Raw genomic sequence first — 19454 nt, forward strand, 5'->3', positions numbered from 1 at the left:
GGATACCCTCACTCTGAAGTAGGCAAAAATAAAGAGCAGAACCAAGAAGATTGTCTCCTACTGTACCGAGAAGCAGTGTCAATACAACTGTCTTGGACTAGAAATTTCAGTATCTTTATTTAACATCTACTCATCAATACCGGGTTAAAGCAAGGAAGAAAGAGCCATGGGGTAGGAATAGGACTGTGGCATACCTCATAGCCAGCTGGTCTCTAGTTAAGTTTGAATCGACAAATCATGATTTATAAATTGGCCCTCTCCATTTTGTTTTTGGTTTTTCTTTTCTTAGTATATTTCTTTTAAAAGAAAGAATAAAAAAGAAAAGCGTCCCCACATTTCCCCTAGAAGATGTAGGGAAATCCATCCTCCTTGCATCTGATGTTGCATTAGCAACAATGGAACCAGCTCCAGAACCTAGAAAGAGCCAGGAGAGGCAGCTCCAAGGAGAACTGAAGGACTAGCTCCTCTCTCCCCTTCCTCCCAACTTGGCTCTGTCTGCTACCTCACTTCCCCTTCTAAGAAGAATTGTTCCCCAAGGTATCCTCATGGGTGACTAACACCTTCCAGTGTCAGACAAATGAGGAGTTTCTCCATTCAGGGCAATCTCTAGAACAGTATAGTCAGATATGTCCTGGACAGACCAGCATTGAAAGAAGAACTTTGTTTTTCCATGGGTTTGGAATCATGGACTGGACTTTCACGGGCTTTTCCTCCAAGAGTCGTAGTGACTTCCTGACTCAGCAGACATTGCCTGAATGCTTCCCAAAGGCAAGCTGCCTTTTGAAACTGGACTGAGGAGGAGATGCCAAATGAAAAAGGCACCGGGCTGCCATCAGAAAGCTTAGGATCCAGTCAGAGGAGCCAGAGAACAAAGCGCACAGGACACATCCAAATGTTTAGAGTTCTCAGAAAAGAGTGAGCCAATCCCATTGATCCCATCGATCCTGCTGATCCCATCGATCCTGCTGATCCTACTGAGCCTGCTGATCTCGTCGATCCCACCGATCTCACATTTGAATTGGGTCAAGGTGGGAATACTGAAGATGTTCCAGGCACAGGAAGCATCCCAAGCAAGACCACAATGAGGAAAATGAGAGAGAAAGGTTGGAGCCAGATTTTGGACAAAAGCAAAGAAGCAGGGAACTTGCTGAGTGACAAGCATCTATGAAGTCTCAGAGCAGCAGGACAGCGTGGTCACAGAGGGATGTGGAGGCGAACATGGACACAAGGAGGGTTTGTCTGGCAGAAAGGTGACTTCATGCCAATTCACTGGACGTTTACCCAGGGCCTGCTGGATTTCGGCCTGGCTATGATTCAAAGATTAAAATGAAATTTCCCTGTTCTCAAGAAACTTGTAGTCTGTTATAGGACGGTACTGTGTGCCCAGTTAAGTAAATAGAAGGTCATTTGAGTGGGGAGAAAATATGGCCAGGTAGAGAGAAGATGGGGCTATTCATGAAGGATCTTGAGCTTTAAAGACAAGGAAAACTTCTAGAGACAGACAGGGCTAAGGAGGGACTTGTGCAGGTGCCCTGAGGGACGAGATGAAGCATCATGTTCAGGGAAAAACTAATGGTCCGGTTTGACTGGAATAGAGTTTGTGAAGGAGAATAGTTGAAGAATAATTTTGTTATGATAGTTAACACTGTCCTAAGCACTTTAAACATATTATCGCATCTCATTGACAGAATCCTGGAAGGTAGATACAATCATCCCATTTTACAGGTAAGGCAACTGAGGTAAATAGATTAAGTGATTTCCCCAAGATCACACGGCCTGATTCTAGTCCCAGCCCTCTAACCACTGAGCCCCTTCGCTTGCTAAGTAATGTGACAAAAGTATAGAAGGGAAGTTCGGAAGTCCCAGACTTAAGCTATCACGTTTTATCCTAATGCCTCCAAGACACCCTGAAGGTTTCCTAACAGTATGTGACCTGTGTCTAGGCCTGTGCCTCAGAAAGGTGACCTTGGATGTGTATGATGGGGAGTTATGAAAAAGCCTGTTGTAAAAATGCAGGGGGGATGCACGCAGGCCTTGTCGTGGGGAGGGGGATGGAGGCTGCACAGTCCAGCAACTCTCACATCTGGTGGAGAGATGGTTTCACATAATCTCAAGAGCTGGAATTCTAAATCTGAGATCCATGAACATGTTGGGGTTTTTTTAATTAAAAATTAATTTTATAATAAATGTATGATAAATTAAACATGTTGAATATACAGTTTATTAATTTTATAATGTTAACTTATTGTAAATAACTTTACTTCAAAATAAGTGTTTTCGTATGTATTTTAATTAAGCATTTAAAAGTATCCTTCTGAGAAAGGGTCAATAGCTTTCCCCAGAATGACAGAATTAGGTAAGTCCTGCTGCTCTAGAGTAATGAACAGTTTGGGAAATCTGCATTCAGATCCTAACCCCTTGATATGTATTAGCTGTGACTCTGTGCAAATGTTTAACTTCTCTGAGGCTCGGTTTCCTCATCTGTCGGTGAATCCATCTCTTCTCCCTCATCACTAAATTCTGGGGACTCCTCATCGCCTCTAGGATCCAATAGAAAATCCTCACTTTGATATATTGAAAGCCAGGCTTTGGACCTGACTCCTTCCTAAGAAGACGTGTAGTCTTTCCTCCACACTCCCTCTTGATGCAGGGACCCTGACCCCTGGGGCCACCCCCCACACCTGCAGCCCCCTGTCCCTACTTTACTGCCTCCGGGCTTCCCACTTCTTGTAAAAAGCCTTCCCTCATCCTCCTTCCTCTTGGTACCCCCCTCTGAGGCCCCAGACATCCCATCTTTGTCTTGCTTGTTCCTAGTTGTTGCCTGTTGCCTCCTCCATTAAGACTCTAAGCTCCTTGAGAGCAGGCTGGCTTTTGGCTTTATTTGTCTTTCCATTGCTTAGCACAATGTCTGGTATGCTGTAGTTGGTTAACAAATGTTTATTGACTAAGTGACTAGCACTTAATAAATCCTGGTAGACTGACTCATCTCACATTTCTCAGAATATCCCTCTTCCTTCTTAGAGAGCTCATCCCTAATGATACTTCATTAAAATAGCCTAGTCTAGCATCGACCAAATCTGATATTATACAGTGTTCCACACCTGGAGTCCCCCACATCTGCAAAAAAAAAGGAAGGAAGTTCATTGGCATGAAACTAAGCTTCATATCTACCCATGGCATTGTTTTCATTATGATGTTGTTTTTCTTCTTTCCACTGTTGTTGGGTATTTTTTCCTGTTGCTTCCTTTTTTTTTTTCTTTTTTTTTTTTTTTGCATTAGTCTACATATATCTTCCAATGCTTTTCTATATTCTCCATATGATCACAATGCAGTAATATTCCATTATGTCCAATTACCTCCATTTGTTTATCCGTTCCACAAATCAGTGGCAATCTGCTTCGTTTTCACTTCTTGGCTGCTACAAGAAATACCGATATCCATAGTTTATTGATACAAGAACTTTCTTTTTATTCTTGTCCTCCTTGGGTGATCTCTGAGTCAGTCAACTTTTTTTTTTAAATTATGTTCCCAAATTGCTTCCAACAATTCCACCAGTAATGTATTAGTGTTACTAAACTCCTACTATTTCTATCTTCTTTCAATCTTGAAATTATTGGGGGGGGGGTGGAGGGAGGAGTGGCTGTTTTCTTTTATCAAGAAGTAATGTGCATAGAGCACTAATTGTAGAGTCAGGACCCTGAGTCCAGTTCTGCCTATCCTGGTTGTATGCTACTAAGCAAGAGATATAATAATAATATTACTTTACAAATATTATTTCATTTGATCCTCACAACTCTGGAAGGTTGGGGTTATTATTAGCCCCATCTTACAGACGAGGATACTGAGGCAAGCAGATGAAGTGACTTCCTCAGGGTCACATAACTACTAGACATCTGAAATCATATTTAAACTCAGGTCTTCCTGGCTCCAGGCCTGGCATTCTATCCACTGAGTTAGTTACCTCCCTCCCTGGTTTAACCTCTCTGTCCTCTCAGCAGTTCTCTAGCACTATAAATTACAGAAAAGATGCTGATCTGCATTGGTGAAGGGAATTTCTTTATCTGGGAGTTCCCTCTACCAATAAAATCAGAGATCCATCCCTATCCCTTGAGCCTATTTCTCTTAGTGATTCTAAGTCACTTTATGATTGCTCTAAGTACTGATTTCTACACTTTTTTATAATTTGTAATATTTTTTTGAGAATTGCTTATACATAAGAATTATTTCCTTAAGTACTTATCTATTGTGAAAAGGCTTTTAATACTATTTATTTCTGTTATTTTTCAGTATAGCTTGGCTGTCAGACCATCATAGATATTTAATGTAATTCCCCCCCCCCCCAATTTGATCACTTTCCTTCTTATCCTAGTTGTATTCATTTTATTTGTGGAAAAGCTTTTCAATTTCATGCAGTTGAATTTTGTTTATCTTTTGTGGTACTTTCTATACCTTCTGTTAGAAATTATCCACCTAACCATAATTGTAGAAATACTTATTTGTTTTTTCTGATTTTTTTTAATGATCTATAAGCTTTAATAATCAAATCCAAGATCCATTTTGAGCTTATTGGGTATAAAATATAAGACTTTGATCCAAACCTAATTTCTGCCAAATTAAGTTTCCAGTTTTCTCAGCAATTATGATCAAATAGGATATTCTTCCTCAAGTAATTTATGTTCTCTTACAAACCAAATATTTGAATGTTAAAAGCACAGCAGAAATAGACTTTATTTGATTAACATATTTGTAGACTATATTTGATTATAATATTGCAAATCCATAGTTTTCCCTTCCCAGTTCACCTGATGGCCAATCCTCTGGTGATGAGGTTCATCATATCTTTATTGACTGAAACTCAGATATCATAAGCTTTTAGTGTTCAATTAAAATGCATTCTATAATTCCATAAATACATATGGAACCTGATTTAATTCATACTCTAATCTATAATATAGAATGAGATGTTGAAGGGATTGTATTATAAAAATATCATTCTTAGTATTCTAAGTATAACTCTTTTCTTGGTCTACTAAGGTAGTTTATAACAGGCTTTTACTCCATCCTCCCCATTTCTCATTATTTTTTTTTTACATCTTTAGCAAAGTCTAGCACAAGACAGAGCAGTTCTGCCATCAAGAGTCCTTGATGCATGATATCAGTGATTTCTTGTTGCCTTTAGAATTTTCTCTTTGGACTGATGACTGAACTAAGAAGAGAGAGCCTGAAAGAAGTTATCCTTTGAGAAGTCTTAATTGGTTATTGAGATAAAGTTCATACTGACCATTTCACACAATAAAAGCAATATGCTCCATGATTGTTGTTCATTATCCAGGTAAAAGCAATGCTTTCCCATCTCCCTTAGTATTTCACTGCTATTATGTGGCTATTTCTTCCAGCTCCCCCCTCCAAATATGAAAGATAAAGTTTTATTCTGTGTGGTTTCCAGGCCAAATCAAACCAACATCCACGGAAATTGGTATAAGACCACAGACCAAGGGACTAGAAAAATGAACCTTAGAACTAAAACCAGGTCCTTGAAAAGTAAAGAATCCTAATTTAGATCCAGGACCTGGTGCTTTTGCTCTGGGAAGTTACTGGTTTTCACTGACATAAGATGTGCTATTATTCATATAATTAAGAGTAAGGCAGTATGATAATTGGGTAGTTGGGTAGCCATTGTGGTGGCATATTAAACTAAAATAAAATCTTCAGAATTAATTTACCATGTAAATGTAACAACTCATTTTTATCCATGAAATAGCAATAAAAGCACTTCTGTCCCTATCAGAGTTAAAAACAAGAAGGTTTAGTTCCCTTTTATTAATGATAAGAGTCAGCATCTTATGCAAACACCAGAAGACCAAGTCCTGGACCTGTCACACAATGCTTTGAACTTTACTCAGACCTTCAGCTCTCTGTACCTATTTCTTTATCTGTAAAATGGGAGAGGATGGCTTGATTTCTAAGGTTTCTTCCAGCTCAAAAATTACATGAATCTTTGGGGTTTTTTATTTTGTGTGGCAACATCTTCTGCTCCTTCTAGCGAGGCAGATGATCCAGAGAGGAGTTTTAGAGAGATTGAAGGCATATTAAGAACATGAACAACACACTGTTTCCCACCAGGTGGAAACCTGTTTGAGTGCATTATTTAATGTTCAGGTAACAAACTGCAATTTGGATTTGAAAGCAAAAACATTAATTCTCAGCAAGTGGTAAGTGCTAAGTTTGAAAAGAAAATTAGCCAAAAATAAATATGAGCAAATGAGAGTAATGAATTTCACAGTTGCATAATTTTCATTATCAGCTTAGGAGTTAAAATATCACCACTCTTCTAGGATGGGTTTGAATATGGTGAAACACAGATCACTGTTACCAGCCACTTTAGGTTGTATCAGGAGAAGAGGAATGGGGGCATGCAGCTTGTTTTGGCACATTTTGTTTCCTGTTGCTTTTCTTAAACATCTCTAGACCTGAAAGGAGTCACATTCAAGAGCCTTTGATTCTTCTTAATTCCATAATCCTTAAGTAGGTTGTAAGTTCTCAATTTCAAAAAATCTTTAAGAAAAGGAGCTAATTCCTCAACTGATAAATGATCAATAATATGAAAGGGCACATTATTCAGAGGAAAAGATTCAGGCTATCAGTAATTATATTAAGAAAAAAAATACTTTAAATTAGTGGTGTCAGACTCTGTGAGTCTCAATTATCTATGTTGTATTTTATGTTTATTTACTTTTAAAACATTCCCCAATTTTTCCTCTGGTTCAGACAGCATTCAGGACACATGAGGCCAGATTTAACTTCTCCTCTAAATCGGTAATAATTAGAGAAATGCACATTAAAACAATTCTGAGGTTCTAATTCACATCCATCAGATTAGCAAAGTTAGCAAAACAGGAAAATGACAAATGCCTATGGGAAAATAGACACTTTAATGCAGTTTTGGTGGAGCTGTGAACTCATCTAGCCATCCTGGAAAGCAATGTAGAATTATACCCAAAAGGCTATTAAATTTTGTATACCCTTCAACCCAGAAATACCACGACTGCATTGATACTTCAAATAGGTTTTTTTTAAAAATTTAAAAGGACATATGTGTACACAATTTATATCAGTGTTTTTTTTTTTTTTTTTTTTTTTTTGGCAGTGTCAAATAATTGAAAACAAAAGGTGTGGGGGTTTTGTTTTTTAATTGTGTGTTTTTTTTTTTTTATTTAACTTTGTGTTTTAATTGGTGAATGGCTGAGCAAGTTATGGTATATAAGTGTGGTAAAATACTGTTGTCCTTCAAGAAATAATGAAGGGATTAGTTTCGGAAAAACCTGGAAAGTTGTGTATAAACTGATGTAGATTGAAATGAGCAGAACCACAACAACAATTTTAAAAGGATGACAATTTTGTAGAGACAAGTAACTTTGAAAGCCTTAGGAACACTGACTAATCTATGACTGACTGTGATTCCAGAGTACCCATGATGAAACAAGCTACCTACTTCTTATCAAAGAGGTGATGGACTGAGATGAAGATTGCGATATGAGCTTTTTGGACCAATGTAGAAATTTGTTTTGCTCAACTATACATGTTTGTAACAGGGCTTTGTTTTTCTTGTTTTCCCAAGGGAGAAGGTGGAAGAGAGAAAAGGTAGATTTTTCTTGATTCAAAAAAAAATTTTTAAAGGCTAGCTAACTACTTTGATAAAATGATTCAAGTGAAATATGTACAAACGTAACCACCACACATTATCACAGAATTTCAGAACTGAAAAGAAATCCCAGAGGCTACTTCATCCCTGAAAATGGATCCCTTCCACACCAAGCCCAACACATCATTAGCTAACCTTTGCTTGAATACCTCCAATGAGAAGGAGCCCATTAATTCCCACTTTGGGATCACTATAATTAGAATGTTAGATTTTTCTGGTTAACAAATGTGATTCTTCTTCTTCTGTGGTGACTGCTGTTGAAATTCTTGAAAATGCTATCAAGCTCCCCAGTCTTTTCCAGGCTAAAGATCTACAGCTCCTTCAGCCAATCTTCATTTGCTTGGATTTAATGCTCTTTTTACCATCACCTTTCTCTGGCTGCTTGAACTCCAACATTGTCTTTCCTAAATTATAGCACTCAGAAATGGACACAATTCTCTAGTCAGTCACTAAACATTTGTTGGGTCTACGTTGTGCCAAGCATTGTGCTGAGCATTAGGGATGCAGAGAAAGGGGAGGAAAGACAGTCCTTGATTTCAAGGAATCCAACGGGGAGAAAATGTACAATCAGCTATGTACAAGGAAACTGTAGAAAGAACAAATTGGAAATAACCAACAGAGGGAAAGCACTAGAATTAAGAAAGACTTCCTTGGAAAATGATAAATGCTAGAAAGGATGTGGGAAAACCGAGACACTAATGCACTCCACTAATGGTGGAGATGTGAACTGAACCAACCATTCTGGAGAGCAATTTGGAACTTTGCCCAAAGGGCTATCAAACTGTGCAAACATACCCTTTGATCTAGCAATACCACTTCTAGGTTTGTATCCCAAAGAGATTCTTTTAAAAAGGAAAAAGAACTTATCGTACAAAAACATTTATAGCAGCTCTTTGTGGTGGCTGAGAGTTGGAAATTGAAGGGATGCCCATCAAGTTGTGGTATATCATGGTGATGGAATGTTATTGTTCTGTAAGAAATGACAAATAGAATGATTTCAGAAAAACCTGGAAAGACCTCTATGAACCCACTGCATCTGCAAAGTGAAGTGAGCAGAACCTGGAGAACGCTGTACACAGTAACAATATTGTACAACGAATAACTGTGAATGACTTATTCTCGGTAATACAATGATCTAAGATAATATCATGATGGAAAAAATGAAAAATATCAGAGAAAGAACCGATATGGTTTGAATATAGTGTGAAGCATACTATTTTTCACTTTCTTTCCTCTTTTTGTTTGAGTCTTTTTACCCAAAATGCTTAATATGGACATGTTTACATGATTGCACATGTGTAATCTATATCTCATTGTTTACCTCAGGGAGAGGAGTGGGTGAGGGATTTTTTCTAAAAATGAATATTTTTTAAAAAGGACTTCCTATCAAAATGGGTTTGGTATGTTCCAGATGTCTGAGAAGATATCTGAGAAGAACCAAATAAATCAGAATTGTTTCTTTATTTCTGGAAACTGTGCCTCTTCAGGGAACTCAAAAGTCCCCTGGCTTTTTTGGTGGCTATATCTTTGGACTTAAATTGAACTAAAACCCTCCTCTGAAAGTCCATTAAAACCCCTCAAATCTTTTTCAGACAAATTGCTGTCTTATTATGCTTGGACAAGTATTTATATTTTTAATTCAAGTGTGAGACTTCCTATACATCCCTATAAAATTTTTTCCTAATTTGGTTCGTTCCAGTTCCCTTAGCCTGCTACAATCTTTGTGTACCCCAATGTCCCCAGTTTTGTGGTATTTGCAGATTTGATATGGATTTCATGTATACCTTCATCCAAGTCATTGACAAATGAGAGGACTGGGTAAGATGCCTGGCACGCTCGCTCCATCAGAGATTAATAAGCCACTGGGATATCAAACCACTAATAATAGTCTTTGAGTTCAGCCATTCAATTATAAATACTGCCAATTATACTGTAATCTAGGCCACATCTCTCCATAGTTTCCACAAAAATAACATGAGATATTTATCGGATACTTTCCTGAGATCTAAGTAAACTGTATCGACCACATTCCCTTGCTCTGCCAGTCTAGTATCTTTGTCAAAAATGGAAATCTTGTGAGTCTGGCACAATGCAGCCGAGCTAACGCTTAGCAATCTCTTTCTTCTGGAACTTCCAGGAATTGAAGTCATGCTCCCTGGCCAGTAGTTTGCAGATTCTATTCTATTTTCTTTTTTGGAAATTGGGACACCTAGTCTTTTCTGGACCCACATTACCTCTCTTATGATCCATCATCTTCCCAGTACAGCTGACAACAGCTCCATCATCACAGCTGAGCGTTCTTTTCATACCTAAGGATGCAGCTCATAAGAGGCAGAGGCCCTTGAATTCATCAAGGGTAGCTTTATGCTCTCATCTCCTTGTTTATATTCAATAGACATTTTTGTTCAGTCCTGCCCAATCCAAAAGTTATTCTCCTTAGCAAAGAAAACAGACAATAATTGAACCATTCTGTCCTCTTTCTCATTAAACCCAGAAGCGATGCTATCTCTTCTTTGATCCTATCTTTCCCCAATGTAACTTTTTTAATAGATATTATCTTTTTTATCTAATATTTTATTTTTTCCCAATTACATGTAAAATCAACTTTTAACATGTTTTTAAAACTTTGAGTTCCTCCAATATGACTTTAAGAAACTGCCTTTCTGTTGTCTTACCTCAATTCTTTCTGAACTTTAATATTCCTGATACCATTCTTCTAGTATAGAAGCATACTTTTATATTTTTCTTCCATCCCCCACATCCATACCTTTGCATTGGCTGTCTTCTCAAGCCTACAATGCATTCTTCCTTCCTTCCTTCTTCTATCTCATAAAATCCCCCACTTCTTTCAAGAATCAGCTTAAGTACCAACTTCCACATTCTTTTACTTAGCATTTTTATACTATCTACTATGCATCTACTAATATGCTAGACTGTGGCAGGGTTGCTAGATTGGGAGGGACAGTAAAAAACATGTTCTATTCCCTCAAGGAAATTATAAGTCAATGTCCAGCTCTCTGAGTCCTCCTTAAGAACACAATTGGGACACTAGATGGAGAAGGAGTTGAACAGTAGCCCCAAGCATTGCCTTCTGTAAGTTAAATAAGTATTTTTAAATTCAAAAAAAAAAATTTTAGATATTTAGGAAGGTTACATAGTGAACTTTCTTTTCTTTTCCCACATTTTTTGATTGAATCTATCTTTCACCATCCTTGCCAATTTGATGAGTGTGAATTAATAACCAAATCACATTGTGTAATTTCCATTTTTAGGGACTTGCACCTTTTTTTAGATGATAGTTCATGATTTGTGAACTGATGTGTCCCTATCCTTTAACCTCTCATCTATCGGATGACCAATCTGGGAAATAGATCAATTCTCTATACGTTTTGCATATCAGACTTTTTATCGGAAATCTTCCTTGCAAATATTGTCTTTATATGTTTTCTTCCTTTTTATTCTGGTTGCATTTATCTTTCTTTATGCAAATACTTTTTATTTTTTATATAATGGTAGTAAACTATCTTGTTTTTCAAAATATTTTCTGTTCTGGTTATAATTCATACTTTTCATATCATTGTGATATGTATATTCTTACTGCTTTTATAATAATTGTGTCCTCATAAGACATAAAACCTTAACTAAAAAATTATCATGCCATAAAACTTCAGGCTAGTATACAAAAAATACCCACACATATTCATGTCTTTTTTCATTATTTTATTAATGATTTTAGGGTTGTTATATCACTATTATTTCCTAGTAATTTTCCCCTTTACTACAGTCCTCTTGTAACAAAACACAATTAAACGAAAACAAGCCTACCCATTGACCATGTCTGACAAAATAGATCTTATTCCATCCTCACAACCTATCTACCCAGAGTAAGGAGATCTATTTCCTCATAAGTTCCTTGAAATCAAATTTGTTGCATCCCTTGTGCTAAGGACAGTGAAATCATATAACATGTGATAGTATCATATCAATAAACATAGATTTAGAGAGATAGAAATAGTACTGGATAAACATTTAAGTAACTGGATGGATGGATGAAATGACAGCAAGCTTTAGTGAGCATACATATCACTGATAAGACAAGAGTCGTCTAAAACTAGTGCTCTCATATCTCTCTGGGTGTGATGACTAGATGTGATGGAAAGATGGATCATTGTAACAGAGCAAACACAAAATACCCAGTAGCAAATGATTATAGTAATGTTGTGTTTGCCAAATATAAAGATTTAAGCTTTTGGGATAAGAATCCATTTTTTGATTCAAAAAAATTGTTGAAAAAACTGGACAGTAGTCTGGCAGAAACCAGATATAAAACATCAACTTAAATTCAAAATGAAAACATGACCTAAACATGAAGGGGGATATCATAAATAAATTTAAAGAACATGGGCCATATTACCTATCAAATAAGTGGATAGGAGAAGAATTTATGAATATGCAAAGATAGAGAGCATTGTGAGACATAAAATACATAATTTTGATTGCGTTAAATTTAAAAAAGGTTTTGTACAAATAAAACCAAGGTAGTCAAGTTTAAAAGGAAAGCAAAAATGGGGGGAGGGGGGAAATTTAGATAGTTTCCTCAGAGAAAAGTCTCATCTCAAATACATAGAGAACTTTATAAGAATATGACTCATTTCACCATCTGACAAATGATCAAAGGATATGAATAGGCAGTTTTGGGAAGAAGAGATCAAAGTTATCGTATAAAAATTATCTAAATTCTTAATTGACTAGAGAAATACAAGTTAAAACAACTTTGAGATACCATCTTATACCTATCAAATCAGCTAAAATGATAGCAAAGGAAGATGACAAGTGTTGGAGAGGATGTGGAAAAATTGAGATACTAGAACACTATTGTTGGAACTGTGAACTGATCCATTTTGGAAAATAACTTAGAATTATACCCAGAGTTATATAATTGGGGTGGCTAAATTGCACTGAAGTCAGGAGGATCTGAGTTCAAATCCAGCCTCATGCTTAATACTTCCTAGCTTTTTGTGAAGCTCGGCAAGACACTTGACCCCAACTGCCTCAAAACAACAAAACAAAACATAAATGTATTTTGTGTTTATGTGGTGTGTATGTATGTATGTCAAATAATGACCTTCTCTGATTCAGGGAGGGAAGGAGAAAGGCAACTTGAAATGTAACAAAAAATTAATTTATAAAGAAACTAAATATGGTGATATGTCCTCAGAAAAAAACAAGAAGACATTAAGTTTTCAACTATACAACCACTTAATCTTGGAACCACCCAATTTGCCTAAAGGCATCATTGATTCTCTGATAATACTATCATTATCTAAGCACATGGTTTCTACCAAGATGTGGATTAATTTGAAGACTGAGAAATGTGAAATTAGTCACCATTTTTACATGAGACTTTATTCAGGGGTCCTCAAACTTTTTAAATAGGGGGCCAGTTCACTGTCCCTCAGACCGTTGGAGGGCTGGACTATAGTAAAAAAACAAAACAAAACAAAAAAAAACTTTGGTTTGTGGGCCTTTAAATAAAGAAACTTCATAACCCTGGGTGAGGAGGATAATCGTCCTCAGCTGCCACATCTGGCCCGTGGGCCATAGTTTGAGGACCCCTGCTTTATATTTTATAAAGTTCTCTCATATAGGTCTCATAATAATCATGTATATGTATGGTAGGTTATACAAGTATAATTTCCACTATTTTACAGAAAGGAAACAGGTTCAGAGATATTAAATAACAGATGTTAAGATTACACAGCTAATAATTTGTCCAAGTAAAATTCATGCCCAGGTCTTGTAATTCTAAATCCTTTTCTGCTTTTTCTATACTGTAGCCGATTCCCATAGCCCTCATTATAAATCAGTGAGTCAGTCAGTAAACATTAAGTGCCTGCTGTGTACCAGGCAACATGCTAAGTTTTGAGCATTGAAAAAGAAGCAAAAGTTCTTACAGGTTACTAATTGTCAGAGGAAATGACTACAATAGCAAAGAGGCTGAGATTTATAGGTAAACTTTGAAGTCCAAGAACTAAAAAAGCTGTTTGAGAAGACTTTTTTCATGATTAGTGAATGTGACACACAAGTGCTTGGTTTGGCTTTCCTGAGGATTTAAAATAGAAAGATCATTTAGATGAAAGGAAGAGCATCTAATTTGTTCTGTCTCTTACAGTGGAATATGAAGGGTATTTCAGATTATTACAACAGCGTAGTGCTGAGCACTGGCCAAATTATCCCTTGACATACACTAGCAGTCTCCTAATCAATTCTCTGGATTTGTGAGAAACCTCGTTGGTGATAATATCTCAGAAACCCTATACTCCAGTATTTACACATGAACACCAAACAGCTCATTGAGGTGCCAATTTTTTTTATATCATTTTTTTTTTTAATTTTAATGCTTTAATCATTGGAACAAGTTTACTGAAATCAAGTGAAGACCAAGTAGATGGAGAGGAATATATCAAGTACTTTGCAGCTCCTTATGTAAAAGAAAAAAGATTAATACAGAAGTCTGAATCATGACTTTTAAATCAAAATGAGATACAAAATAATGGGTGGTAAGGTATTAAGGCAAAAGATATTTTGGCCTTTGCAAATTGACATCCAACTAAGAACTTTTACGCATCCTTAGTGAGAGTATATGTTGAGGCTAAGACGGTCAGGATTTTGGAAGAATCTAAATCTGAGCCTCAGTGAGCCAGACTGTCATTTGGCCAAGGGCCTGTTGGCAGATTTATTCAAATCAATGTTATATTTTGTTGGATTTTTAATCACTTTTATTTTGGATTTTTGTTAGCTTTTGAATTCTCTCTCTTTCTCTTCTCACACCACCATACCTCGGGAAGGCAATAAAAACAAAATTTGTTACAAATGTGTTCGTCATGCAAGACAAATTCCCAAATTAGCCATGTTCCTATAAAAAGAGAAAAAGAAACAAAGAATATTCTCCAATCTGCACTGTGAATTGGTATGGAGGTAGAGAACATGTTTCATCATGAGTGCTCTGACTGGTTATCAACATTTTTAAGCATTTGCTGTAAACTGGAAAGTATAATAAGCACTAGTGGTAGAGGAATAACAGAAAAAGTGTCATCAGAGAGCTTGCATTCTCCAAGAGGAATACATGTCATTAGTTACATAAACATAAGATAATCTGAGGAATCAGTCAATGAGCATTTATTAAACATTTGCTGTGTATAGTAACATATTATGCGAGGTAACATTCCAATGAAAATAAAAATTAAATCCCTGTCCCCAAGTAGTTTCATTCTAATGTAAAGACAGTATATAAATAATATCTACAGGATGTGTATAGAGTAGATGGAAGACCATCTGAGACGGAAAGGGGAAGAGAATACTGACAATTAGGAGGATCAGGGCAGTCTGCCTGTAGGAGGCAGCCCTTCCTCTGTGAGCTTATTGCCTCCTCCCAGGAAAGAGCAGACAGTGAGGATGCCCACTCTTTATCATCACTCCAGTTAGGACACATAACTTAATTTCTTGGAAACTAGCAGATCACAGATGATCCTTGTATTGAAAACAAGTCCAAATGGGCAGGGAGAAAAATAGCAATGTAATAGTCAGGGGATGGCTTACCGCCTCTGGAGGAAATTCTTCTTAGAAATCATAAGGGATAAAGGCTAAAATGGAATCCCTGCAAAAGGGGCCCGGCTTACTCCCGCAGTCACAGGAAGCCTGTCCTAATCACCCTAAACTCTAGTGCCTTCCCTCTATGGATTATTTCATGTGTCTCCTGTCTCGAGCTTGTTTTTAAGAGTTTCTTTACTTTGGCTTCCCCATTAGTTCCTTGAAGACTGTCTTGTGCCTTTCTTTGTATCCTCAGCATTTAGCATAGGGCCCAGCACATGGGAGGCACTTAAATGTTTATCAACTGACTCAAGAAGAGCAAGCCAGAAAATGGCTCATCGATGAACTCATCTGCAGATGCTCTTCCTAGTTCATACAAATGATTTTCCAGCTGTGATGTATGTCAGTGACACCTTTCTGATTTCTTCATTGAAAAATATATATTATTACCAGTCACGAGCATAAACTTTAAGCCCATCTTTGTATGCAGTTATCCTCCAGCAGAATCCTTCCTTAGTCCAAAGCTTTGGTGTGCTTCAGTCATTGCTAACCTAAATCTCTCCTTGCTACAGCTCTATTTTCCGTGGTCCAGTCCTCCAGAGGAAGTTGGTCTGTGGCTTCTTTGAAACGTGTGCACTCTTGTAGCTTTCTTCACCTTGAAAATTCAGCTCTCTTTGAATTGACTTCCCTGTTGCTTCTGGGGATTTGATACAAAGTGAAAAAAAATAGCTTTGATTGGATTTGAAATGTTACTTCCGAGAATAACCACTGATGCTACCATTCTTCTATAGGACATTTTAGTTCAAAAGTTAAGTTTAGATCTTAGGGCATTGCAGAGAAATGGGGGATCCAGACCTGGGTCACCACTGGTTCTGTTGCTTCTGCTGAGGTCATTTTTTCTTCTTCCATTGCATCTGCTCATTAGAGTCTTGGGGGGGGGGGGGGGAGCAATCCAAAAATGGCAGCTCAAGTGACTTGCCCAGAGCCACACAGCCAATGTCAGAGGCAAAGCCTGGAGCCAGTCTTCCAACTCGAGGAACACCTGTCTAGCCGTTATGTCATCATGCTCTCTTTCCAATTTCTCATACAGTCTGCAGGATCTTTGAAGTTTTAGGATTTCTTTCGGAGATGTGCGAAATATCCATGTCAGGCTCTTTCTCCATTTCCCACTTCCTTATTATCATTATTTCTGAATGGACTGCATCCCAATGAATTACTTATGCAACCTACCCTCAGATATTTTATTCTTTTTCCTCTATGCTTTGTACTAGGAGAAAACATGCTTTTGGACTGATTCGGGATATATTTTTTGGAGCTGGAAGAATGAAAAAAGAAAGAATAGATCTATAGCATCTTTTATATAGCATTTTAAAATGATGTTTCAAGTAAAACTCAGCCATTTCAATATTTTGCTTTTGTGTTTTTAAACAGGTAACAATGAAAGCCAAACAGATGAAGGATTCTGTGACATGTACCCCAGGTGTGTAAGTCTGAATATTATCATAGTCACTGACAGCTGCTTCCTACACATAATCAGTCCCTTTCTTCATCAGGGGCTTGATATGCAGAGGTGTACAGTCCTAACTTTGGGCAGAGCTTCCATCATGAAAACACGACATTAAAAAAAATGTGACCGAACCACAAATTCCACAGAAATGGACCCTCAGGAGACACTTGGGGAGTCGTTGCTTCTGAGTGTGTGACCTGTATTTCAGGTGGCCCCCTGAAAGGTGGCCTGTAGCACAAGTAGGGAACATGAGGTCCACAGCCTGTTTGCCCACAGCGCTCTTGAATGGAACCCATCTGATTGGGAAATATTTAGCAAAATAAAAAAAAAAAAATATAATGGGGGGAGGGGGCGTAGCTAGATGGTGCAGTGGAGAGAGCACCAGCCCTGGCATCTGGAGGAGCCGAGTTCAAATCCGGCTTCAGACATTTAACACTTTTTAGCTGTGTGACCCTGGGCAAATCACTTAACCCCAATTGCCTCAGAAGAAAATATCACAGAACATAGACAATGTTACTGTGTGGTTTTCTAAGTCAGTATGAGCCCTTCAGGGTCCCTATGTATAGTTTAATGACTTTTGTTTCTATTTGAATCTGACAGTCCTGATCTAAAACAGGACTTGGTCATGCTGGCCAAAGGGCTAATGGGAGAGGAGGCCATCAAGAAAGCGGTCCCTGAGGGAGGGTGAAGGGCCCCTGCTGCCTCAGCTTCATCCTTTCGAAAGGGGCCTACCCCGAATGGCCTCATCTGCCTCCTAAATAAAAGGAGCTTGGCCAGCAGCACCAAACAGTTGGGCATCCGTGGAGCACCCTCAGGAAACCGCCTCTGGGGACTTGTAGAAGCCCTGTAGAATACAGAATTCATGGTCTCAGTGGAGGAAAACGCAGCACTCGCATGCACCTCTGCACGTTCCTTGCAACCTTAGTGACGACTAAGAGCTGTTATACAGACTGAAACGCACCAAAGACGCGTCCTCCCCAGACTCACCAGCATTCTTTGGCATCTCTGAGCTCGGGATAGAGAGATGGGAACTGAAGGAAAAGGGCCATGGGTCCCTTAAAGCCTCGTTCTGATCCCAGGTCCGTACAGGGATCAAGTAAACGGATCCAGCTGTGGCTCCGACATTAAGCCCAAAGGAGGCAGTGGGAAGTGGACTGTTTGCTCCGGGACTTGGAGGACTGGGTGAGAGCCTGGCTCCATCCAGTGCTTTGTGAAGCTGGCTCCCCTCCCCTCCCACAAGACTCCCAAGGCTGATCACTAGCCATTGTTTTCTCCTGGGGATCCACTGGTTGTTATTTTAATAAGGTGGGGCAGTCTGGGGCAGGAAGCGCTAGCTGAGCTTCCCCATTTCCTCCCAGCACTTGCTCACCCCTAAGTGAGAGAAGGGAAGGTAGGCAGTCCCAAGCTGGGTCCTGGAGCTAGCATCTGCACTCTGAGAGCCCGGGAACACTAGGAGCAGAGAGGAGAGCCAGCTCCTCCGGTCCGAACTCGTTTACAGGAGAAAAACCACAAAAAGATGAAGTCTAGAATATTGAAATCACTGCCCTCTAGCCACTGCAAAAACATTTTAATCTCATAAAAGACAATTATATCTGTGTGACAAATACATACAGCATATCCACAAGAATGTGGATAGGTTCACAACAGAGTAATTGATTTAACAGCCTTAAAAAGCTTAAGGTCTCATTAGACTTCCCTGTGTGTTGTGGGGAGCCGTCTCTGAGCACCCCTCGTCACCTCCTGACACCTGCACAGGCACCCCTGGTGTAGCCCTCAGTCCCCTGCACTCCCAGACCTGCTGTGTTCAGTGTCAAACAAAAACCGCTTCCTGAATCTTGACCCTGTCAATTATTGGAGATCAGATATTCTAGTCACGGACCCCAAGCCAGGGTCAGACCCTGGTGACGTGCTTTTAGTCACCACTGATTCCCCAGAAAAACAGACTCATCCTTTCCGTCCTGAATAAAAACGTAGGTGACTGGCTTGGCAGGCCTGAGATACCCACTCTTCTCTGAAGTTATGGAGAGGAGCCTACCCCACAAGGAAAGGGGCCACGAGCAGCTCGTCCTGTTAAGGAAGACAAGGAGACAGGACCACTCGGAGATCTCTTCACCACAGTGTCTCACCACTGCCCACCCAATGGGACCTAGCTTGCTCGCAAAAACCCCTTGCTCCCCATTATGGTTCCCCTAATTCCATATTTGGATAACTGGTGTTTTCTCTTCTCCTTCTCCCCACGGCCAAGTCAGTTGCTCAGTCCTGTTTTCCTGCCTCTAGAATCTCTTTTGTAAACGTGCCTTCCTCCTATTCCCACGGCTATCATCCTAGTACATGCTGTACATGCTGCCAGTGGGTCTGTCCCCCAGTTTGTTTCTCACCTCCATTGTCCCTCCAAGAACATAAGCCTCTTCTGCTCCAAAGTTCATGGTGGTTCCCTATTTCCTGAAGCAGAAAGTTCAGATTCCTTAATATTGATTCCTCATATTGAAGACCCTCTGTAGTCTGGTATTCCCCAATTTTTCCAGCTTTCTCTCAATCTTCTTTCCTCTGCATGAGCTGCAGGACGGAATTGTTCAGCGTCCCCCCTAGTCCCACCTCAGTGCCTGTATTGCCTATATTATTTCCTGGGCCGAGAATTCCCTTCTGTTTTCCCCA

The 19454-nt window shown here is 38.8% G+C and overlaps 1 protein-coding gene across 1 annotated transcript in view; it reads left to right on the forward strand.

Annotated features, from left to right (window-relative positions):
• DNAJC1 (DnaJ heat shock protein family (Hsp40) member C1) overlaps positions 1-19454 on the forward strand; it is a 243616-nt gene that overhangs the window by 218320 nt on the left and 5842 nt on the right. The window contains exon 10 of the mRNA XM_003771883.3: positions 16724-16772. Coding sequence (XP_003771931.2) covers positions 16724-16772 — 49 coding nt within the window. The remainder of the gene's footprint in view (positions 1-16723; positions 16773-19454) is intronic.

This window comes from Sarcophilus harrisii, chromosome 5, assembly GCF_902635505.1.
Source record: "Sarcophilus harrisii chromosome 5, mSarHar1.11, whole genome shotgun sequence".
NCBI classification, from domain to species: Eukaryota; Metazoa; Chordata; class Mammalia; order Dasyuromorphia; family Dasyuridae; genus Sarcophilus; species Sarcophilus harrisii.